At 41.3% G+C, this 25005-nt stretch overlaps 1 protein-coding gene across 2 annotated transcripts in view; it reads right to left on the reverse strand.

Annotated features, from left to right (window-relative positions):
* The window catches only part of SATB2 (SATB homeobox 2), a 137880-nt gene that overhangs the window by 47493 nt on the left and 65382 nt on the right, over positions 1-25005 (reverse strand). For both annotated transcript variants that reach the window (XM_052793306.1, XM_052793305.1), the window contains exons 6-7: positions 22321-22423; positions 9019-9491 (exon numbers count right to left, since the gene is read on the reverse strand). In XM_052793306.1, the coding sequence (XP_052649266.1) occupies positions 9019-9491; positions 22321-22423 (576 nt within the window). The remainder of the gene's footprint in view (positions 1-9018; positions 9492-22320; positions 22424-25005) is intronic.

Raw genomic sequence — 25005 nt, forward strand, 5'->3', positions numbered from 1 at the left:
GACCTAAGCAATGCATCTACTAGAGCAGGCACTAAGGTTAAAAAGGTTCAAACAGGCTTTGGACAATCGAAATGCTGGCCAAGGCAAAAACTTAAATAAACCCAACTAATGTGCTAAACCTCAGTTTTTATGTTCTGCATAAGGAGATTATACATATGAAGGACTAAAAAAGCATAAACACTTTTTTCATACTTTCTGTTTATTTGTGCCTCTCCATACTTCAGCTATTGCCAAAAGCAACAGAGAAAATGCTGAAATACTAGAAAAATATTGCTCCTGTAGTACTTAAAGCTCCAAGTACTTTCAGCCCAGTACTTGTAACTGACAGTCTCAATAGAACAGCTATTCTGCTTCCCATCAGGTATAGCTGTGACACTGATCAGGATCAGAAAATGTACGGATTTACTCAATTTCAATATCTGAACCTTAACTATCAGTGATGTAAACTTGTCCCCTCTCAGCACACAAGGCCTATTTCCAGCCATGGAAGGCAGCACTCAGGAAACCCCTGCTTAGCTACTCATTCCTACTGAACTGCACTGAAATCGTACCTTCAGCAGACAACAAGAACCTTGATTTTGCCAGGCTAAAATGACCATATATAAACTTGTCTGCTACTTGCAATGAAAGCTAGAGGAGGCAGGTCAGCCCGGGGAGCTCTGCAGCAGAAGCACCAACTTCTCATAAGCCTTCAAGGAAATAAAGTGCCTCCACCCACTGTGTTTTTCTCATGTCAAGGCAGGCTTTTACCATGACATCTCTGCCTCTCTGCATTTACTCCAAGTCCCACCTTCAGTATTGTCTTCTGGGCTGAATAAGATACATTCAACAATTCTAAGAATACTTCTCTTTGCCTCTAAGTATACAGCACTCAACAAGAACTTCTATATGAAGTACTTGTAGGCTTCTTAGGACTCAAGCTCATTTTCAAATGCTTACTGCTTTCTTTCCGTTCCCTTGCATCTCTTCCTAATTCCAGCTAGGATATGAAGCAGAAGTGCTGGAAGTCTCTTACAAATGCTTATTCTGGCAACGTGTCCAGTTCAATTTTGCTAAGCAAAATTGTTTTAGCTAATCAGTGGCAATTTTTGAGTGGTTGGCCAAACCAAGCACCTTCATATCCATCCTGTCAGTTTCCAACAGGCAAAACTGTGTTTGCACCCTGTTCCCTGACCAACTCTTCTGTCTCAATGGGCAAAACGCGCCGTGCCACGTTCGTGTCAGTTCATATGAACTTCAGAACTCAAAGGACTTTTACTGGTTTTCCATCGGTGTGAATGGGAGACCAGCTGTCTCTCAGTACCCCTCAGTGTAGCTGAATGCATCACATCAGTCCCTCATTTAAAAGAAATCTCCTGATCTCTAGATTCACTGCCTACAGCCAGAGTATGAGCCTCATTCTTAAACTCATTTAACTAATGCTAAAATACATACATCTCAGGAGAGAGCTGCTTAGGCACAAAGCATTTAGAGGCTGATTTGAATAAAACTTATACAGGGTGCAACAATGACAATTTGATTTTTATTATTAAAAATGAAGTGTTTAAATCCTCAAAGAAAATGCCTTTATTACATTAGTTTAATAAAGCCTCTTTTTTATTATGGTATCTCTTTTTATGAGGGAAGACATGTGCATGTGGAGCTGAATGTGGATGCATGGGGAAAAGGAGGCAGAGAAAGACCGACCACCTGCAGCCACAAAGTGCCACCATTTATATGACACGCATGTCAAACCTTTATACTGAAATATGCCGGAAAATGAGCAAGACGCACAGCTCGTGCACACTCTGTATATCCATGCATTTGCTTCCAGGGCTCAGGACACTCCTATGCATCAGCTGAGCAGGCAGCAGCCGCCTCCTACAAGCACACATTCTAAAAGCCTGACTCACATGCTACTTAAGATCTTTTCATTCAGCCTATTGAATACAATTAAGTTAATTGAAACTGAAATTTTGGGCAGTGCAAAACCCACTGTTGGAACAAATATCCCATGTACCAAAAATCTGCAATTTATTAAATTAAGCACTTCCCTTACAGACTGCCTTCTTTCCTGCGAGTACAACAGAACGCTGCTTGTGCCACATTACACACAAGAATAAAACAAGCAGGCAGCATGAAAGGGTTTCATGCAATAAGAGAGAGTTTTCTATCGGGAAAAAAAACCAACAAAAAAATCCCCCCCAAACCAAAACCAGAACCCTTGCTAATTGAAAGTCTGTGCACAATGGAGCAGACACCATAGCGATGAATGCAGCATGACTGTCTCACCAGATACCAGTCAGAGAATTAAAGCTGCTTGTCTTCCTCTCACTTAAGTTGAAGGGAAAATTATTTGCAAAAGGAATTCTGTCCAGGATTTGGCTCACAAGCAAGTAGAGGTGGAAGAGTTAGTTACTTCAACAAACCATATTTCTAATCTTACAGCCTCTTAGAGGACCCTTTTCTGATTCCACTTCAGTTTGGGGGAATTTTGCCAAAGAAAGCAGAATTAGACATAAATGAGGAGTCACCACCCACCTCCCTCCTTGCCTGCCTCCAAAGCCTTTCTTTGGAGCTTCCTTACCACACTCCTTCTCTCAGAGTCCCCAACCCCTCTACAACTGACCGGCGACACCTTTGCAGGCCACAGAAGCATTATTTCCCCTTTCCTCATTGCAGGACCCTGGACACAGTCACACCAGAAGCTGGGGCACCATCCAGCATCGATCCTGCATTTCCCTGCGACTCAGCCCACTCCTGCAGCCAAGGTGTGACCGAATCCCCCGAACAAGGTGGATCAGTTTAGTTTATTTCATCATAAATTTCACTACATCTGAGGCTGGTAGAGTTTCCTCCTCCCTGTGCTGTTACTTCAATCCAAAGAGGAGCAGTTAGGCACCAGCTAACCGGGCAGGAACCAAGCTGGGTAAGCGCTGTCCTCTCTGCAGGCTGGAAAGCCAATGCTCTCACCCAGAGCTACTCAGGGTGGGAGGGAGGGAGCACTGCTCTTTGGGAAGAGAGTTACAAGCAGCCTGAACATGCCCAGTGTTTTTATCCAGCTCTCTTTGTATGTGGCACCACAACTGTTTCATTCACAAAGCCTCAGGTTCACGGATATTTCCAGCTTCTGAGGCTGTTCAGTAAAACAAGCACTGGCCACTCGCCCAAACGTTTTACTAGTTTTGGCTATTATGTCAAAACATTGGCAAAAAAAAAGATGCTTTAAAAAGAAAGAAAGATATAAACAGAAACACTCATTCAGTCTATAGGCTTTGCAGTCCACTGGGCACTCCCGAGGAGGAGAGAACCAGTTCACTGATTCAGTGATTTAGACTGTCTGGACTCTTACAAACAGCCTGACCAACTGTCCTGACTGCAACTCCACGAGCCTGCAGCACAGAGGGATGCTGAGCAAGCGGGAAGAGGAAGGAGAGTATGTTCATTTTCATTATGCAAAGCAGGACTCAAATGACCTATTTTCCAGCTAGGACTTTGAAGAGCACAGATCACTTCAGCACCTCCAGATTTGCTAAAAAACTTCCCAGAGAAGGACACAGTAAATCCGAGAGAGCGTTTTCATGCATTTCCTTAAAATAGTCCTCTTTCTTCTGTAACCATCACCACCTGCCCACTTCTCAATACATTACAACCTGAGACAAGCAAGCTTTGGTTATTACAACCTTTTGGTTGCAACCCGAGTGCTGTATTAGGAGACACTATAGTGCAAGCGGGAGATGGCACAAGGACTCTGCCCCGAGGACAGCCAAAATCCATGTGTGTATTCTCCTCCAGGAAGAAGTCCATAGCCTTGGTAACAGCTTTGGCCAGCAGTCCCCTTGTCCTGCTGCCCATTTCACAGTAGCTCAGCTGGCCAGCCTGAAGGGTGCTCATGCTTTTAGAGGCTACTAGTCACCTAGAAGTTATCCTGATTTAACGATGATGCATGCTTCAGCCAGGTAGGCATTTTTGGAGAACTCCAGCCTGCACTGACAGCCCCTTTGATTTTACTGCACTGTTTGAGACCAATGAGGGACAGCTGCTCCCCCTGTGCATTAAAACCTTCTCACCCTCTGCAGCCTGTATCTTGCAGGCACTTCCTTCACTCTGGCCTTTCCAAAGCTTTGACTGCTTTTAAAAATGTGCACAAGGCAAAAGGCAATTCCAAGTGCAAGGTGCATCTGCTCTGCCTCTGACAGTTGCACTTCTCCTGTGGATCTGCAGTATTAATCAGACTTTTCCTTGTTTTCTTCTCAAGATTGAATGGTTTTACACAATCAAAAAGTGCCAAAGTCTTAACAGAAAGCAAAGCTTTCACTAATGACTGTTTTAATGGCAACTTCAGCTTACAGCCTGGCTGCATGTCAACATGCTTTATGAAAATGCCCTCCATTTTAAAATAAAGATATCAGGTATGACCATGTAACTCTCAAGTGCTTGATGGGCCTCATACAGCTCTCTGCCTTCCATTCAAACCCACTCACACTCTTACACGCAGTTTTTAAGACCCAGACAAGGATGCCTATTTTTCCATTAGCAAGCTATTAGTTCACAGCAGCAGTCTGAACAAAGGGAACAAACTATTTCAGTAAACAACACATTCAAATCAAGGAGCCTGCAAATTTCCAACTTATGGGTCACAGGCCAGCAGAGCTGCAAAGGGGAGCCAAGGCCAAGGATCTTGGTCATGAAGAACTTGGGCACAAACTATGCAATTACAGAAGCAAGAAACTGAACCTCCTGCCCCAGCAATACTGCTAACCGCCTTAGTCATGGCAAGCTTTCTCCACTCCCTTGATCCACTCTTCCCTGTATGAGGCAGTGGGCCCCCTGGTTGCCTTGGAGGGAGGGAAATGGTGGCCAGCTAAGTGTAGGGCCAGGAATATAAACACCCCTTCTGTGTTGTGCCCTCTGCCTGCATCATACCCGTCTCAACAGGGCTCTAGGAACAGGGCAGACCAGCCCCAGCTCCACTCCTTGGGCTACAGCACCTTCTTGACAAGTTTGAATAGCAACTCACTGCAGTCCACAAGAGTGGACGATATCTGGAGTTGAAAACTGCAGTGCTGCTGGCTTCCACAAGAGAAAGGAATGCTACACACAGCCTAAGAGGGTGTCTTTCCAACATACAACATTCTTATCATTGCTGAGCAGGTTGTAGGCAACACCAGCTTAGACAAACATAATAGCGTGCACCACCATTTTAAATATTTTGAAGGTTATGTAGGAATTTCCTACTCATTGGAAACAGTGCCATTAAAACCACCTTCAATAACTCTATTGTCTCTGTGGGTCTGATAACTCTCTTCCACCTGTCCTGTTTGCTGAATAAAAAGGCATTTAGATTCCACAGGGTGGAATGAAAATGGTGACATTGACTCTCTAAAGACAAAATAAAAAGAAGGGGCAGAGGTTAGCCCAAGGCATTTACTAAAAATCAGTCATACACACTTTGAGAGTTCTTCATACCCAGTTTCAAATAAATCTGAAAAAGTTCACTTTGGAACTTTCTGTTTGAAAGAAACTCTCTTCATGGCTGACACAGCCTGGGCCAGCTCCTGGCCAAACACCCCATGCAGCCCTCCCATGTGCACAGCAGGTATGAAGCTGCCTGATGTTCAGTCCCCATCTCAGAGTGGGACCTCAATAGGAGCACTGTGCCCCAGGAAATGCACAGGATTTGTCACAGAGCCCAAACTGCTTTGTTTTCATGTGTGCAGACAACATCACCACAGGTATAAGCAAATACTGTTGTCTTAAGCTATGTATTTCCAACTTTAAGAGAAAGATTTGGATGTTTCACAAACCATAGAATTGCACCTCTCCTTCTTCTGACCCTCCTCGCGCCCCCCTTCCCACACACACATGCATACATACATGTGTCAGCCATTTGTTCCGATGGATTTAGCCTAGTTTGGATCAAAGCCTCCTCTACTTCGTTTAACAGATTTGCTCAGATGGAAGGTCTCAGGGGAGAAATAATGTTAGTAAGAGGGGGTTTTTCAGCATTGAGTATGTAGGTCATTGGACTTTAAAATAAATTAGAGAATAGTTTATCTATTAAACAAGCCTCACAGTACATATTTCATGAAGCTACACTTAATTATAGGCTAATGTGCACCACAGAGCTACCACGAAGAAAGATTAAGCAATGGCCCATAATGCAGTGATTAATACAATTATTAGCTGGCTGGCACACAGCATCTATTATTTGGTACCATCACGAGAAACAACAGACCTCCAGTTTCTAAGGCTGGCACTTCCTGTGAAATGCAACAAACCCAAACATTTCCGGAGAGAAACGCACACCTCTCTGCATCTCCTGAGGAGAGGATCCTCAGGGGCAGCAGGGGGAACACAAGGACGTGAGAGTAGTCTTGAACTTCCACTTCAAGTGCCTTTTACGGAGTTTGCTTCTCCTCCACGGGTGTGTGGGAACATCCCACATCTTTTACTGTGCAGCGCAAAGCTGACTGTCTGAGCACCTCTTCTTAATAACAGTCTCTGATGCGAGGGGAGCTTGATTTGAGTTGGAATTAAAAGCTCAGGACAGGAAAGCATAAATATGTACCTACATTCTTTTGCTACAGTGATGGCTCCTAGGGACATGATGCATTATATGTAAGATCCATTGGTCTTCTATATCAAGGCCCTGTAGACTAATGAAACAGAGCTGTGAGATGAGCAAATCTTTATGGACATTTAAGACTTGCCTGTTCTGGAATCAGTGTCATGGACTGTACAGTACGTCATATTACTTATGATGGAGAGCTAAGACGTAGGTAATGTCTTTCCTTTTATATAAAATTTTGTGTCTGGTATCTTGTAATGAAGCAACTAAAATCAGGGAAGTTTGGTTTTTTTGGTTTTTTTTAAAGAAAAGCTAGAGAAGTTAGTGCACCCTAAGATAAATGTCAGGAGCAGGACAGGAGGACTGACAAAGCCAGTGATACTAGCACCCTGAATTACAGACACTGTTTTATATACTGAACTCAAATTTAAACTGGTCGGAGGACAGAGCCTCACATCCCATTTCCAGGTGCAGCCCTGCCCAGGAAAGGTGCTTGGCACCTTCTCAAATGACATTACCTTGGCAGGTCCACTCAGTGCCGCTCAGGTCTGTGCTCCCAATAAGTGAGCTCAGTCTGAATGGTTACACACCTGGTGTCCTAAGTCATACAGGGCATTTGAAAATGCTGTCAGGTGTGACTGGCCCACAGTCACACTGCCAGGAGCCACTGAAGTTAGGAAGAAACCGTATTTCACCCAAAGACCTGCTTAGTGTCCTAAACCCACTAGATCTACGCCAGAACACTGCAGGAGGTGTAAAAAGACCAAAAAAATCCCACCCCTCAAAACCCCAAACCATACTGCAGCTGATTTAGTCCACATTTCAGATGATCTATCAACAGTGTGGCGCAATCTCTACCGTAGCTGCTATTAAACGCTATAGGCAGATGCAATGCTGTGCCACTGCTAGGCAGAGGCCAGAGTGCTCTCTCTCACATGCTTGTCTTTTAACTGCTGTCCTGGAAAGTCAATATACAGTGTTTGGTCAGTAACATGCAAGGCTTGGGGTTTCTTAGACACACAGAATCAAAACCTTGCCTCCTTTTAAATACAATAGCAGAACTGTCAATTTAACACACAAGTTGTATGACAGCTTTCTCATTGGGGAATGAGCTTTTGGTTTAAAGACAGACTTGGGCATTACCAACCCAGCTCTCCCAATCTGGCTAAAGCAGGGCTTTATGTTCAGTGACAGTGGCAAAACCCTCACCGGCAATGTTACTGCTGACCTCTCGCTCAAGTTCAGAATATGTCATTCTGTCAATACCATCTACCTTGATTATACCAGGCTTTATATACAACGGGTTATGATCCCAGAGGGATGAAAAGCTTTTCCAAATTAAAAGCAGCATTTTAAAGAGGAAATACTCATACATTCCTATGTAGTTTTCATTTGATATCCTCAAGGCTAACCCCAGAACTCAAAGTCACGTTGATTGGAAGTGAATGTTTTTTCTGAGTGCAGCCATCTTATGAATTTAATGGAAGAAGGGAAGTAATAAAAATGTGCTCCATACTTTAATTAGTTCCCTCATAACATGGCATTTCCAAAATGGCAGTGCCAAAGAAAATCATTAATGCAGGAGAACAGACAAAGGCACTGTACGGGGCAAGGGACAGACCTCCAGGAGACACCCCCCCGCCCCCGCCCCGTTTTTCTCTCGCTGGTAAAGCTTACCTCAAAGACCAACTCCAATTGCACAAAAGAAATTTGTACCAATGTTAAATATTAAGCCACTTTCCATTTCTTTAGCCTTGCTGCAGAGTATCACAATTGAGAGATGATACTTTGTATGCTGTGAACGGCAGCAGGATAAATGTAAATGGCCTGTCTTTCTGAACACACATTCACCCGGGGTACTCCAGGTGCTAGGCTTAAGCTGACTTTATCACGCGATCATTTCAACATCTGCATTTCACTAGGCAAGTGAGAAATCCTGTGTCAGATGTAGGAAAGCAAACACAATCTGCTGCAAATGGCAGACATCTTTCCCAGCAGTCTTTAGGCCTATGCACACTTGTCTTACACATTTCTTGTGGCAGTAGCCTCTGGCACTAGTTGTGGCATCAGTTGTACCACAGGAAGGAACTGAGGAAGCGACAGAAGCCCAAAGACACCTCTGACTCTCACAGTCTCTGTTACCTCTTCCTGGCCATCAGGCAGGGGCAGATGTGGAAGGTTATAACCACAGGGAGGAACTCGGGGAAGAACTCACACGAGCAGAATTACTGCTAGAGAACAAAGCTCAGGTAACAGTACAGGGGTGACCAAATGCAAACGAACAGCTGTTCTGGGAAGAAACAGCCTTGCTCAATCCCGACAAAGAGACTGGGGGAAAAAACAGCGGGTGGTTTGACTTGTTTCTACAGCACACCTCCTGCCTTGATCTGCAGCAAAACCATACAGCCCCACAAGAGCCACAACTTTGACCTCTCAACACTTCTTGGTTATAGAACAGAAATTGATACCTGCGTGCGGTTGAATGCTACTCTTGCAAAGACAGCTTGAGACACACTGGCTCTCTTCAGCTCATCTCTGACTTGCTGGTAAATATCTGGAGAGACTTCCACCGATGAATTTGATGGCTCTGGTTTGACAGCTCTAGGGATGGGTGGATGATTCAAGAACTGCTGGTTGATAGCCTGTGGGTGCTGATGAGCCAATAGCCGGCTGACAGCAATCTGTTGGTTTATCAGATGGGCCATTGCTATCTGCTGCCTCACCAGTTGTGGACTGAGCTGAGGAGACAGGAGCCCAGGGTTTATCATTGTCTGCATCGTTGGCACTTGGTTTCGGATTGGAGTACTGTGGTGAATTTGGCCATGAGGAGACTGTTCGTTAGTTTTTCCCAAGGTTGCCAGCTGGTTGATATTTGGTAAGTGCATGGGACGTTGACCAAGAACACAATAGTCTGAAAGGTTTTCTCTTTCCACTCTTTCCACTGTTAAAAAAGAAAAATTAGTTTGCTGTCATTTCAGTTTGCACTTACAAGAGGACTGTTAGGGTTACTGCAGGTGACTGTACACAACAGCACCTGCTTTAGTTTGCAAATCTACACTTGCATAAAAGTTTCACAGAAACATGAGCAAAAGCAGCACAAAGTAAAAGCAGCACAATAATTAACATTCTTTTGGACTTCTCAGGCATCACCTGCTGCTCAGGAAGCCTCCTTATCAAACCGGTAGCAGGTATCATCTCAAGCCTCATTTCCTAAAGAAATGAGCTCGGACATTGCCACTTACACCGTCACTAACTTTTGAATCTGTCACAGCAAATTGAGTAACTTTTAAAAGCGGTCAGTGTTTCAGAATCACTGGCATCTAGGTGAGGAAAGAAACCCAAATTAGTATTCACTCACACAAACCCAATGGAAACTAGACCGTTCCCTGTGCAGCTCATGGAATAGCTTCTCATTACAGACTCAGCAACTATTATCTTTTCCAACATAAACTATACCTTGCATTGTGTGTGGGTAAAGTTATCTGGTAACGTCAATTCACCTAGGTGCACTACAGGAGAAATCACATCGCTTGTCTGAAAGCACGCTACAAAACCATGCAATTCACAAAGGAGAAAATTTTAAAGCAGTGGTTCCTATATTGATAGCCTCATTGCTATGAGTCTGTCCAGGAAGCTTAAAGCATCTCTGCATGAATATCCACGTTAAAGAAAGTGGCTTCACTCTCTTCAAAAAAACTTTGTTTAGCACAACAAAGACCTGTGATCCCTAAGTGACACCATGCTACAAAAAATGAAACACTACCCACAAAATGCATATACTGTAATTTTATGTACTGATATTGTCCCTTTTAAATACTTTATGTCAGCAATATTGCAATATCTTTTCATGTAACTGCAAAACTAAATGCACATACTACAAAACTAAATTTCCTCTAAAAGTAGTATTGGAAATAGGAAATGAAGTTTAAAAAGTACATAAATATAACTATTACTTAGATAATTTTAAGTAATCAGAAGTCATTTTACAGTCCATTGCAGATTCCATGAGCCTCACTACATGCAATTGGATAGGCATTTATATATGGATCTGATATAAAAGTGTTCAGGGATGCATATCCTACAACTAGAAAACTACTACCTCATCCCTGTATTGCTCTCAGCATATAACAAGATAGGATTTATTTCATAAATGCCATAATACTATTATAACTTGCGTAATGATTAACAACTGTACAAGGCTTTGAACTGTTTTTTAAAACTTAATCTATATAAAGCTTTGAAGCATTACACAGTTAATACTCGGGATGACAGTTTACTGATGACTCTCTCTGTTTCCTTCTAAATAGAAAGACAGCTCTTTTCACCTTCCAGAGTTAAGCTCAGACAGAGAGGGTTGAATTCTCACTGAGGAGGGAGTCGTGCCCTGAACACACACGAACACACACAAACACACACAGTTACTATCTTTAGAGCTACCATTCTGGAACATCACAAGTTCTGAATTTTACAACTAGGTGAATCAGTACCCAGGATTTTCTTGTAAGAAATTTTAACTCACTCTTCCCATTCTTTTAAAGGAAAAACCCACAACATCTTTAGCCTTCTATAAAATAATTGCTTTTAAAAACCTTTTAAAATAAAAATAAAGCATTTCTAAGAAAATTATTAATTCAATTTTTCCACAAAAGCCAATGTTCCAACCCAACTGATTTTCTAAGTGCTTAGTTGTGCAGTATATTTCAGCTACGAAATGCAATGCAATACGTGCAATACTCAAACACTATTGTCAGCAAATGACCATTTTGCTGCCTTACTCACAGGCTGCCAGAGACACAATGCAGTATTTCAGTTTGCTGAAAATATTAAAAATCCCTATTCAAATGCTGCTCCTCATGATGTCAGGCCTCCCTGAAAATCAGGTACAGAAAGCTCTATACTGCTAGTGTCTGGCTTCAGGAACTGTCCTGGTTTTGGCTGGGAGAGACATGAAATCAATGTGCAGTATAAAAACCGAGTAGTGTTAATACCAGGGACAGACCTGGCGTCAATATAGAGATGTCATGTGTGGGCGGTGGAGTGGAGAAGAGGGGCTGCTTTGTCACAGCCCCAGACCAGGTTCTACGACACAGACACTTCAAAGCCCACGTGGCTGTACTAACTGTTGCCTCCTCAGCCTCTCTGCAGTAAGCCTGCACCTGAGTAATGCCATTAAATACACACAGTTGCCAGCAAAACCAAATGTTAATTATTCCAAAGGTGCAGTAGCTACTTGGCAATCAGGAATTAATCTGATGTAAATAGAATAAAGATGTTGCTCGGTGTACATGAAATACTTGGAGCATCCTGCTACAAGAAAATACAGTAAGAGCTACTTCCGGTCTTCATTTACACCCCTAGAAATCTAGAGTCCTTCCACTAGGAGTTTCAGAAGAGCTGAAATAAGATCTGAACTATTTTGTACTTTAAGAAACACACAGAGAATAAGTCACTGAAACCAACAAATCACTACTTGTTAGAACACAAAAACAGTAACCAAGTGTTTTTGAAAACTTGGTGAGAAATAAATATAAATAACATTCATTTTCTGGGCTGAACCACATTTGCCAAGTTTCCACCCACTCCTGACTTTAGTGCCAAGTTATAAACCCCTATAAAAATAAAGTTTAAGATGAAAAGGCTGCCAGGCTGTTAATCTCTGCAGAGCTACTTGGAATTACAATTACACAGAGCCATCACCTGACTTGCTTCCATAGGTGTATTTTTCCCTTATTATCAGTTTCCTTTTTCGATCACATTAGACTATACAGCCATGCATATACTTCCAATAAACAAACCAGATTCTAGTCACTTCAACCACTTCAATAATAAAAGGTTACCATTAACAGTTACGCTGGATGGAAAAAATGTGCATTACTCAACTCCTCAAGACTCTTTCCTTCTCTAACACATTGCCCATATCAGATTCCCTGTTGATCTTCGGTAACTATGGATTGGTAGGGCTCTGTGGGGCTGGACAGGAGCAAGCCTGAGACAACCCCAAGATAGAGACTGGCACTGCCCTGGGAGACAGGCCAGCTTGCAGGCAATGCTCTAAGAAAAAAGGGATACAGGAGTCACAAAGCTGCTGTGACATTAATGTTCTGCCTTAGATCTTCCTGAGACAGGGTTTTTCTATTTGCATCCTCCATTTTCCATGTTCCTACCCCATTACAGTCTTTCCCTTATCCTTCCCTTGTTTGCTATTGCTCCACTCAAACTGCAGATACGTTTACAGCTCTTGTAGTCCTGCATGAACTGGCTGGCACTTCAGTAATTGGAATACAAAGCAGTGCAGACAGAGCAGCCAGACCTTAAACTGGGAAGGAAGCGGCTCCATGGACATGTGCTGTCTCTGTTCAAGTACCGCTGATAAACTTCCTCTGTTAGTGATGCCTGTGATAGTTAAACAAAAGCTGGTCCAGGAGGCTGTTACCCACCTCCATCTGTGGTGTGACCACAGCAAAAGACATGGCAGTGTTTCCCTTTTCACCCGGCATCGCACTGCCTCGTATATGATTCTGCAGCTCTTTGCTCGCAGAGCTCTTCTAAACCAAGTACAATGGTACTGTCATATTTCAGAGCCACCCACCCTTCTGAAGCCATACACTAGGTAGGCAGATACAAGGTGTCTGGACAACAGGTACTGTGCTAAGCTCAGCAAGCAGCTCTCAGAGCACTCCAGGATAGCATCTGCCCTTTATTTTCCTATACCCCACTACAACATGTCACTACCTCTACAAGACAGTCAGAAACCAACATAATCCCCAGAATGGGAGCAGCAAATTGTCATATTTCAATGTTCCTTTCTCTTCGTGTAATGATTACCACGTGTGTCAATGTATTTCAACTCCATACTGAGTTAGAAACTTCCTGGATACAGCACAAAAGGAATCCAGTGCACCCTTCCCCTGTGTGATGCTCTTAACCTCTACCCAAATCTTCCTTGCACAGTCAAACAGCTGACGCAGTCCACAGCACAATAGCTTGGGGTGGTCCGCATGCAACTTTCCATCTGAAATAAAACTAGCTCAAAAGATTTAAAATAAGATTTATTTCTCCACCTTCCCTTCCCCTCACCCTTTATTTTCACTGAGTTGTTAATAGGAACATTCTGACAAACAGCCTGTGGGGCATTTAGGGCTTATGAGCAGCACTGAATTGACTGACAGCACTGGAAACCAAATTCCTAGGCACAATAATGGATGCAGCAGGGAGAGCAAGAGCATAACATGTCTCCCAGCACTGCACTGCAGTGGGGACACAGAGGACCCACCAGCACCCATGACCCAGTGAGTCCTGAACTTTTTAGTCCCACAGGCATACGAGCACTTTGCCCCAGAGTAGGAAGAGGCTGGTAAAGAAATGTTCTGTAATAAGTTACTAGCCCGCAGAATTGCCATGCTTCAATTGTGACAGGATGTCACCACCCAGGGCTGTTCTCCAGTGCTTCAGAGTTCGCTTCTTTGTCTTATTTATTATTTAAAACCTGGTGATCATAAAAGCCGTTACCAGCAGTGGTCATGGCCAAGCAGGGAAAGCTCTGTGAACTCTGGTATGCCCTGCACTAAGCTTGAGATAGAACGGTTCCCACAATTTCTCTTGGCTTAGCACCACCCTACTCACTGGAGCAAGACCTGAACTTTGGAGCCGTGCTTGGGGGACAAAGCGCTCTCCAGCACAGTATCACCCTCCGCCTTGGAGAGACAGAGCTGCTGCACTACGCTGAGAGGGTGCCCTCTTGCTTATGCTACATAATTATGAACTACCACTTTGTAAATAACAGAACCACTCCAGAGCACAGGAGGTGCTTTTAAAGTGGTAATTCTGTATCTTTTCATGTATAATTAGGATAATTACTTATTTCTTTTAATCACAGCCCACTTAACCACTTCAGTGCGAAGGGCTGGTCTGAGGAGTCTCATTTTCATTCAACATCTAATCTTCGTATTTACCCAAAGTCATTCACTGACTTCAGTCACTCTCTGATCTCTGCCTAGGCCATTTGTTCCTGCAGTCGGAACTGGAGAAAAAGCAGGTTGACTGGAGAGGCAGACTTGATAAGAAGTTGTAACTTTTAAAACCCTTCCCTTCCTCTACTCCTGCAGGATAGCAAATAACTTCAAAATAGCTATAGAGCACATACAGAAATTGTTTGGCTGCTGGCTGTGGGTAGCAAAGGCCTTTATCCAAGCCTAATGGAAAACAGACAGGAAAGGCCATTGTCTGTTCTTCATTGTGTTGCAAATTGTTCAGTTCCCACCAAAGTACAAATCACTATTTTTGTATTTAGAATAATCATCATTAAAAGCGGGCCTTTGATCAGCATCAGTTTCAGGTGAACTGAGCAGAGTGTACTAACACTGCTGACTCTCTCCGTGCAGCTGACCTTCTCCTTCCCGTGTCCTAAAGACTAGATCCAAAACATCCCTTGGGACACAGAGATGCTAACATGTCTTCCGTCAGTTCTGCTTAAACATAGGAAATCATATTCTTCCCATGGGCCATGCCTGGACTGCATTGCTTCCAAAGATGCTTGTCAGAAGAGAAGAATTTAACCCATGATCTTATTTTTAGACTATTTGGGGGTTACTCTCCAGGTTCAAGAGGGCATATATAAGTATGAACTCCGTTCTTCATAATATGTTAACATTGTTTGTAGACAGGACATGCCAGATCCATCTGGCAGACAAAAGCATTATGTTGAAGGTGCTTTAGAGACCACCTGGCCTAATGCACAAATATTGATCAGGTGAAATGGAAAAGGAGAAGCAGGGCAAACATTACTCAGACCTGTCTGACAGAAACACAGAGAGTACTGATTTAGATGGACTGATGTTTTCATCTGATATAAAAATACCTCCCTTCCTGTCAAACTCCTGTGACAGAAGTCTGTCCTGCTATTTAAGTACTAACCTTTCATGGGCACCTCAAGAGGGAGGTGCAAATCTCCTAGAATACCCAGTCAATTGTGCAGTCCCTCCAGGAGATACATATGCATCTCTTCCTGACTCATAACATCACAGATGGTGAAAGGAATGAGACAGAACACAAACATCATTAAGGCAGACATATAAACTCCTCAGATACTTCGAGTGAACAGAATTCAGTTCTGCTCTCAGAGTTATGTATTCTATGAAATCCATGGGATCACAGACAGCCACATTGCAGCTTTCACACCAGGAAAGCTTATGTCTGTACCTAAGCTCCAGGTTTTCCTCCCATTCCAATCTAATCTCCAGTAATGCTTACTTTCTAAAAATTCCTTTCCTTTTGAGCTAACATGTCGCTGTTTGGCAGCACACAAAAATATTTTTTTTTAAATAGGAAGAAAAATTCATTTTGAGATTCTGCAGATTTAAAGAAAAAAGGGGTTTTCTTTTTAGAAAATGAAGACTACCGTTCTTTATGAAGAATTCAAAAATGGCTGGACAGAAGTCCCAGCCCCAGAACACAACTGGTCCTCACTGAGAAAAGCACTGTACTTGGAACAGGAGACATTTTAAAACCATAAAGGTGAGTGACATTATTTGAGCAGGTTTGGTCAGCATCTCTTAATTTAAAAAGGTATAATGTCCTTGCATAGCAGGGACAAGACACGGGACAAGTGGCTAGGCAGTTTCTCTACAGAAAGGTTTCTGACCTTTATTGTACTGACGTATGTTCCCGAAGCAGCAATGGCTGCAGCTCCAGCCACATGCATGCGCAAGAGATGGCATTCAGCTAACTGCACATACCCTTCTGCCACAACACATGCACTATTAAGAGTGGAAGCCACTGCTCCAGAACAGCCAGAAGACATGAAAGACATTCTGCAAAGTTGAAATTCATATATGCATTTACTTTAAATAAAAGTTAAGCTTAAGTGAAAAAAAAACGAACCAAAGGGTCTGTTTTAATTCTCTTTACAGAGAGGAATAGCCAAGAGGGCCACAACTCATAAAGCTCCTGGAAGGCACTGCAGTGGGTAAACTGTTTCTTAACAATACACACGCACAAATCCCCCAAACTGGCACTTAACATCAGGGACAACGCTGAAATACAAAATGCTAATGTGGGTGTGGAAAACAGCAGTCAAGGGGTCTATAACTCTTGCTGGATCTTGACAACTTTAAACTTATATTTAAAGAGAGATGCCACTTTTTCCTCATGACCAACGCAAACTGATGAACTACTCATAAAACAGCAGAGCAGGCCACAGACTAAGAGGATGTCTCCGAGTCAGAGATGATCTGCAGGTCATGTACGTCATCTAGATGCTGAAAAGCTTGCCGGCAAATGATGTTATTTTCTTTCCTTTCCTTTTTCCTTAAGAAAGTGAGGAAAGTCCTATTTTTAGTGAAATAAATACACAGTCAGGAGTGTAAAAGTAAGCAAAGGAAAAATTACAGTAATGTCAAGAGCCACAGAGCTGACCTGAATGACCCTAACTGGTTTAGTGCCAGAGCTGCGACTAATATCCAAACAAGCCATGAAATGATCTCTTCTTAAAAAACTTAACATTTCTGCCTCAATCTGTTAGTTAAAAAGGCAAAAGGTCAAGATCTATATATACATATATATATACACATACATACATAAAACCCCCTGTATTTACAGAGAGAGAGATATATACACATGCATGTATCAATAAATAAGGTATTTTAAAAGTCAAAATCACTGCTTAGGAAAGATCTGGTGTGCCTTTTCATAAGGCTTCCACAACATCTGTTTCAGAGGAACAATTAAAAACTATTCCTCAAAGCACAAAACAACAATTTTCCCCAAACTCGCACTGGCATTATCGCGGTGTCACAATCCTAGGTTCCTTCAGCCTGGAAATAAGAAAGCTGGGAGCCCTTCTGAATCCTGTTTCTAACCTCTCTCAACCTACAACAGCCTCTAGAACACACGATAAGAAAAACAGAATGCTCTGTCTATCCGTTATGGGAAGTAAGCAAACATACTTTCAAAAACAAGCACACAAACAACAAATCAGTAATATTGGAAAAATCAAAGAGCAGCCAAAGCAGATTCTCAATTTAAGGAAGATATGAAAGCTTTTTCTTACATGCCTGATCTGTTGAAATAGAAATAACTGAGCCCTCCTCCTTTAAACTGAAAAGCCTCACCATTCCACAAAAACTGAGACAGCCACAGTCTCAAAACTCACATCCACAGAAAGCTATATTTTGACAGCCACTGATGGCAGGAGCAAAGGAAATGTTTCACAGACAAAGAAAATACGTCTTTTTATTTTTAAGTTCACAATGTATTTATTTCTCTCCTCTGCCTTCCTAACTTCCTCCCACCGAGCTAAGTTGTGTCATCAGGCAAAAAGAAAAAATTCACACCAGTTAAGAGTTTCAGTTGTGAAAGAATTTTGATACAGTGATAGTCCTCCTGATAAAAATAGAAAGCATGACACTTGGAAGTGAAATATCTATTGAGAAATAGAGCTAAAAAATATTCTAAATGCTACGAACCCAAACCACCAGGCAATGAGTAGGTAACTGGTACAAGTTTTATCCCTTGACAGTGATCTGAGTTGCACAGCAAAGTTCTGAAATACTTCTCTCCATATATGTATAGTTTATAAATATGGACCTATATATATGTAGTTACTTATATATATATATGTATATAGTTACTTAAAAAGTCTTATTTTTATTTGTGTATCTATTTGTTAATCTAATTAAGAACCAATGCAAGCCTTTTAAGCAATTATTCAAATCCTGAATTTCAACAACATTGAATACCTTCTCCCAGCTTCAGCAAGTTCAGCATCTAGAGAAACCAGACAAGCGATTCTCAGATTGAGAGGAGCATCCCCGTGGGACTGGGCAGGAGAAAGACAGTTTGAGAACCACTGGACTGAGCCATTGCTGTATAGTTGTCATCAATTAATATGTAACCTTTATTAAAAAAGGGGAACTCTGATTCTTCATTCAAGTAGGTTTGAACACACTTAAACCCTGTCATGTATGCACAACTGTGTACTAGAAAGCCTTGCATCCCTCAAAAAGAAGAAAAATTAAAAAGTAAGTAAAAAGAGTTTAAAAAAGGCTTCACATAGTAATATTAAATTCATTCATGGTGCACATTCTGAACAAAATTACAATACAAACCAGATAGCTTAATTAGCACCCCAAATAATTAGACGTCCACGAGAGGAAGAAAAAGTTCACAGAAGAACTGTAAGCTTTTTGTTTCCCAACTATCGCACATTTTCCATTAGAACTGTGTTAATATAAGCTCTCCTTCAAATATATATACATGTATCCCAAGGAGACTGGAACGAGTGGACATCCTGTTATAAACTCACTCGTGTTCTCACACATATCCCGAGTGGTAGGCTCAGAGCCAGGAGGAGACAAAAAGCCTCCGTCCTCACAACAGCCAATTCCCAAATCTGTCTGTATACTAACTCTCGTGCCGCTGAGTAAACTGTGAATGTCTTAAAACCTTAAGGGGCTGGGGCAGGGTGGGAGAAAAAATTCAAGCAGAATTTTATTCTAGCATCGTCTTGACACAAGACAAAATTACCATGCTGAGCTGGACTAACTGAAAACTTTTTTTAAATTACAAGCATAAATAGTTTAGCCATTTTTTTCAGTGAGTTCAACAGAATGCACACTGAGAATGTTTACTTGAGATTTGATACAATCCCATTTGTGTACAGCTTTTACATCTGTTGCTAATGATATCAAGTTATTGATTGTTCACTTTCTTATATTTATTTAAACATTAACTATATATGCGGCAACCTGATGCTCTTCTTTTTTTTATTTCCAGAGAACTTTTTATTTTTGCCTGGCTTCAGTTGTAATTGCTTTGATCTTGCAGAGTATAATTATTTTACTGTTTATCTATTTCTATGAGAAAGGAAAAAAGTTTGACCTAGGAGATCTATATGTGGCAATTTGTAACAGAATCACATAGCTTATGTTTAGGAAGTCATGGTTTTGATTAAGAAGCAACCATTTAGTTCCCACTGTTTTATTAAAACAGACATTAGCAGATAATAGGAAACACATTTAACACTGTAGGCTGCATTTAGTTTGCAACGTCAATAAAGTTATTTTGAAGCCCCTTCCTATTTTGCATTTACCACAGCTCATGTGAATTGTTTTTTGCTTTTACTTTCTAACAACCAGCTCTAGAGTTACACATGGATATGGGTGCTGGTCCCAAAGATTCTAAATTGTAGTTGTACCTAATGTATCCAGATTACAACCCGAAAAATGAATTGCTGCATCATCCATCCACCTTCATGGAAAATCTAAGTCCTTTTTATCAATTATTATTAAAGGAGTATGTGATGACTGAAGCATGTAACTCAAGTCACTGATTCGCACACTAACTGAGCTGTCCTGTAGGAGTATCTGGCTACAGAAAAGAAACAAAACGTCATGAAAACAGAGATGATGAGAAATTGAAACCACCTAAAGAACTACAGAAGTCTTCCTGTTTCCAGGGGGTTTAGGTTACTGCCCTGAAGTTGCATGGCTGTTTATTCTCCATGCACCACTGTACCTGCCATAGACTCTTTGTTTTCTCTCCCACTCATATGGTTGACGAATCAACACTACTTGAACTGCTTTATAGCAGCTTGTGTTTACTTCACACATACCTTAACCTTCCTTTTTCTCCTCCTACTAACACACACATATACTTCCAAACAGCAACGACTGGCTGTGTCTCTGAATACCACAGATACAGAGTTATCTGGCAAACTCTTCAGGTTTGGATCCTTGACCTCTTGATTGAGGTCTCATTCTGCTTTTACTGCACTTAACAATTTAACTGTGCACTTACTAAGTAAAAAAAGTAAGAGCTTAAAGAATTCAATGCTTTAAGAATAGAAGAAAGTGGAAGATAGCAGTGTGCTAGAAACACTCAGAACGTGTAGTGGCATCTCTACAGTTAAGAACACTACAGTTGAGGGCTTCCAGTGCCTCTGCAACTGGCACCCTTGCCCAGTTTGGAAAAAAGAAGGGAAAAAAAAAAAAAAGCCCATCTCTGTTCTCCTAGAACAGCAAGTAAAAGCAAACGGTGATGACCTTGAAGCTGTTTGATTCCTTTGATTGTTTTTTAACCAACAGGACATGTTAGAGCACCTCAAATAAAATTCTTTTATTTAGAGATACCATTCAGAGAAAAGAAACACTTCTGAGTCACACAATGGCAATTTAGAGAGAGAAGAAACTATCCAGTTTATTTGGGAGGGTAAGCATGTACTAAAATGTCCCATCAACTTTTTACTTCAAGCCTAAGTCATTATAGTAGGTGAAAAGCAACACCTCCATTTCCTCATCTGCATTGTCACCCCACTTCTGCCTGAAAAATCTTCCTTCTAGACACAAATTATTTTACCATAAAACGTTGTTCTTTTTTTTTTTTCCCAGTGAAAATCTAATCACTGCATAGCCCAGGCCTGAGTGTCTTACAGGTATGCTCCGTGCAAGCCAGACACACAGAGGAAAACCAGACGCCTCAGAACTTGTTCTGATATTTTATGCAATTTTGTTCCATGTGTTCCTAACTCAAGCAGCAGACTCTTCATGGTATTATTATGCAGATTTCTAGCCTGTCCTATGGAAACTAAACAAGCAACCTTTCATAGCTCATGTATGCCAGCCTTTTAAGAGAAAAAGACAGCAGACTCTTTTTGAAAGATGCTAATCTTCATGCAACTAAAAATACAATGGCTTCTCAAGAACAACAGGACATTACCCTATTTCTGCATAATGCTTGTGAACCCTGTTATGATTTTCCTGGCCACTGAAAGGATCACAGACAGAAACAACAAAAATAGCCTACGTCTTCTTTCAGACAATGAGTCTTCCCCTCAGTAGCGTAACAGAGAGAAAAACTATGGGAAAACCCTATCACAGGGTAAAGCTAATCTCTAAGGCTGATGGACATTTGGGAAGAGAGGAGCCAGTTGGTATTGTGGAAAAGCTTTTGACTATCCCCAAACTCCTGCTCAAAGCACATGTGCATTTTAAAACAAAAAACCTACCAAACAAATGGTCCAGTACACACACAAGTTCCTTCCCAAAGGAAAGGATGAATAAAAGAACAAACTACACATGATGGATGCTTGTCACATCACTTCCTGTACTATTAGAAGGTGATCAGACATTTCACTGCTGAGAGTGGGATGAACTTACGTAGAATAATTTTACTGCCTCAGGCATTCACTGCTAACCAGCTAACACAATTTCATTGTAGAAAAAACACAAACAATGGGCTGTTTTCATCTTAACTTCAGTGGGTGCAGCACCTTGTTATTTAGCCACGTCTCCTAACAATCAGGTATTAAATCCTCTACTGGTATCCAGATTCCACCTTATAAAACATGGCAGGAATGCCAGTACACTTTGCGGTATTGAAAACAGAGAGCAAGGGCACATGTAACTTAGAAGGACAGGCTTTTAGCTTTCATGAATAAAATGCAACTAAGGTAATTTACATAGCAATTTAACTTTTAAATCCTGAGATATTAGAATATTTTTTTTCCAAAACATTTTAGCTTAACTCAAAACAGAGTTCATCTTTCAGCACCACTAGATGGGATATTTTAAGCATGTTTTAAGTGGCCTGTGTTTTCATGCCAGCCTTGTTTGTAAAGTATCAGATTTAATTTCAAATGTGCTGTAACTGTGCCCTCTTTGTAGACAAATTCACTAATATTATTGTACCTTATTATCACTTTTACTTAAAGCAAATAATCTCAAACTGTCAGCAGAAGTTCAAGAACTTGGAAAGTCACAAAAAAATCAATTTACCTTTAATCTTCTTGTACTTTTTGTACCATCTCCCAAACTCCTGGCACTTGGTTGCTGACACATTGGCATAGTATGTGCTATTTACAATGGATGAAATCATACTCTGGAAGTAACAGAAAGAAAGACAAAAAGTGTTTTAAAATATCTTGCACAATTAGAAATCTTTTCCAGGGAAAGTGAATGACATGCGAGTGCACAATGATCATCCATTTGTGACTTTAAAACCAAAAGAAGTGTCTGATGAGTACAAAAATTTGGTTTTATTCTCCATTCTATATTCCCAGACATAATTAAAATTACAAAATGATAATTATTATTTTGCATAATAAAACAAAAAAGATGTAGTACGAACCTAGGCTGAGACCTGCAGCTCACACTGGGGGGGCAGTTCTACTTTACTTTGTACTTGTGATATTACAGTATATAAACTTTAGTTGCATAACAACAGGCAGTGCCATGCTGGGGAACACATGCTCACTGCACCAGGGTGAGAACAAGCATGATTTAGGAACCAGATCCTAAAGGTAAGATTAGATGCTCCAGCATGCATAATCCAAATAATGCTTTTCAGATGTGTCTGTTCTGCTTCCAAATGCAGCAAGACCACACAGCCAAGAATCAGAGAACATCCGTGCTACTTGCTGCAGAACAACAGTTAGGCAAATAAGTTAAATTAATATAATTTATAGAAATGTGTTATTAGCCCTTGTGTGAAAAATCACCCAAAAGAGAAATTAACAGTGCCATTCAGAGCGAAGGGAACTACGCATACTACAATACAGAGCAGCCAAAAAAACCACAAAAAAGCTCAACAAAACTGAAATATCGCTTGCTTAACCACCACCCATCTCTACTCTTTGCGAATTCCCTCTAAGCAACTCTTAGTACAAGCCAACTGAAGCTGAGAGGTGCAGAGTTGTTTTGCAGTACCTGATACCCATAAAAATGACAGTTTATATCTTAGGATGCTTTTGCCCACAGGGTGGGAAAGAGCCTGGTTACTGGTAGTTCTTCCTTTCTATTTTTTTCCCCTCCCTTCATTCTATAGAGGAGGCATCTTCTTAACAACCACATTTTGCTTTCCTTTTACCTCCTCTGAACTCTTCCAGGGTCAAATCATTTCCAGCACATGTACATTTCCAGCAAGGAAATGCAATCTAACACCACTAACACATGGGAGCCAATGTGCACCTTCTCCAGAAACCGCATTTCCCTTATGCCCTCCTTCCTCACTTATGTCAAAGCTCAGAAAAAGCCCTGGCACATTGTATGACCTTTCTGCACAGAAGATGAGAGCAAGGACAATCTCACAGCTCGAACAAGCTATTTACCGTAGGTTCAAGCTCTGGCCCACCGGCTCCTGCAGGCTCTTGTGCAAAATGGGATCTTGGCCATCTCTGGAAAGCTACAAGGCTTACACATTGGCTTATCAGATTTTAACAATGCTTTAAAAACAGAAACATCCCCTCCCTCTTCCAGATTTATCCAGCCTTCTAACCAATTCACTGCAATATCACAGGACTCCAGCTGTTTCTGAACTCTTGAGGTTTGGGGACTTAAAAAATGTGAGCAAAACTGAGAGACTTAAGATAACTGGGTGGTGCAGATTACTTTTAGTCTTTAACAGGTAATTTCGCTTTCAGTAAAGAGGCTTTTCTGCCTTTTCACTGTAACTTTTCCACTTGAAGGCTGCTACAGCGCACCGCAGTAGAGTCTGAAGGCTATGAAGTAAGAGCCTTTATAAGTAGCAGCTTCAATTTCTAAAACTAAGATTCAATTTTCTAATTAAAATCAATATTTTGAGACATAAACCTAGCATTGTGGCAGTCAGCAGCAATTCTCTCCCCATAAATCCTCCCTTGCTCTAAGTCATTTTAACAAGCAGTCGTATTCTGAAAGCCTGACACAGAGATAGTCTCTGCTAAGGATTTTGAACAAAGTTGAGCTGAGATAACGTGGGTTTTTTTAGTGTCACTTCAGTTAAATTTCCAGTCACTAAGGAAGGGTGGGGAAACTGTTTAGCTCTGTCTACATAACAATTTGGTTTTTCCCTTTTTTTCCCCCTCCACCAAATCCTCCAGCTCTGCAACAAATCGACATTACTGAAATTGTAGGGCTATTAAATATCACAGAATATATTAACCCATTAACCTTTATTTGCGAAAGCAAAGCCTAAATTAAATAGTAAAATCAACTAGTAAATCAACCATTGGTGAAAAATCACAGGACAGATTCTCTTCAACTGTTTGACAGTAGAGCAGGGGAAAGAACCGTAACAACTTTCAAACTACATATCCTCACTATTAAGTGTCCTAGGGGTATTTCTGCTAGGAATCTTGATAAGTCTGCAGAGAGGAAACATCCATTCAGAAGAGAGTGGCAAAAAAACCCACTGACTAATTGCAAATTTCTAAATAATGCATGTTATTCCTGGGAAAATCCTTAAGGAAGGAATAGATTATATGAAGTAGCAGATACATTTGGTATGTGTGTGGCCATGACAGCCACGTGGAATGAAAACTATTTTGACCAGGAGCTAAGAAATATCCACACAAAGAAAATCTGGTGCAGTAAGGTCAAGGAGAAAAATATGGCACATGCTCACATCCCAAGAAATCTTGCTCCAGCAGAGACAAAATGCATGGTCAGTGCTGAGATGAGTTATACAATATACAGGAAAGACAG

The sequence above is a fragment of the Harpia harpyja genome, chromosome 7 (assembly GCF_026419915.1).
Source record: "Harpia harpyja isolate bHarHar1 chromosome 7, bHarHar1 primary haplotype, whole genome shotgun sequence".
NCBI lineage: Eukaryota > Metazoa > Chordata > Aves > Accipitriformes > Accipitridae > Harpia > Harpia harpyja.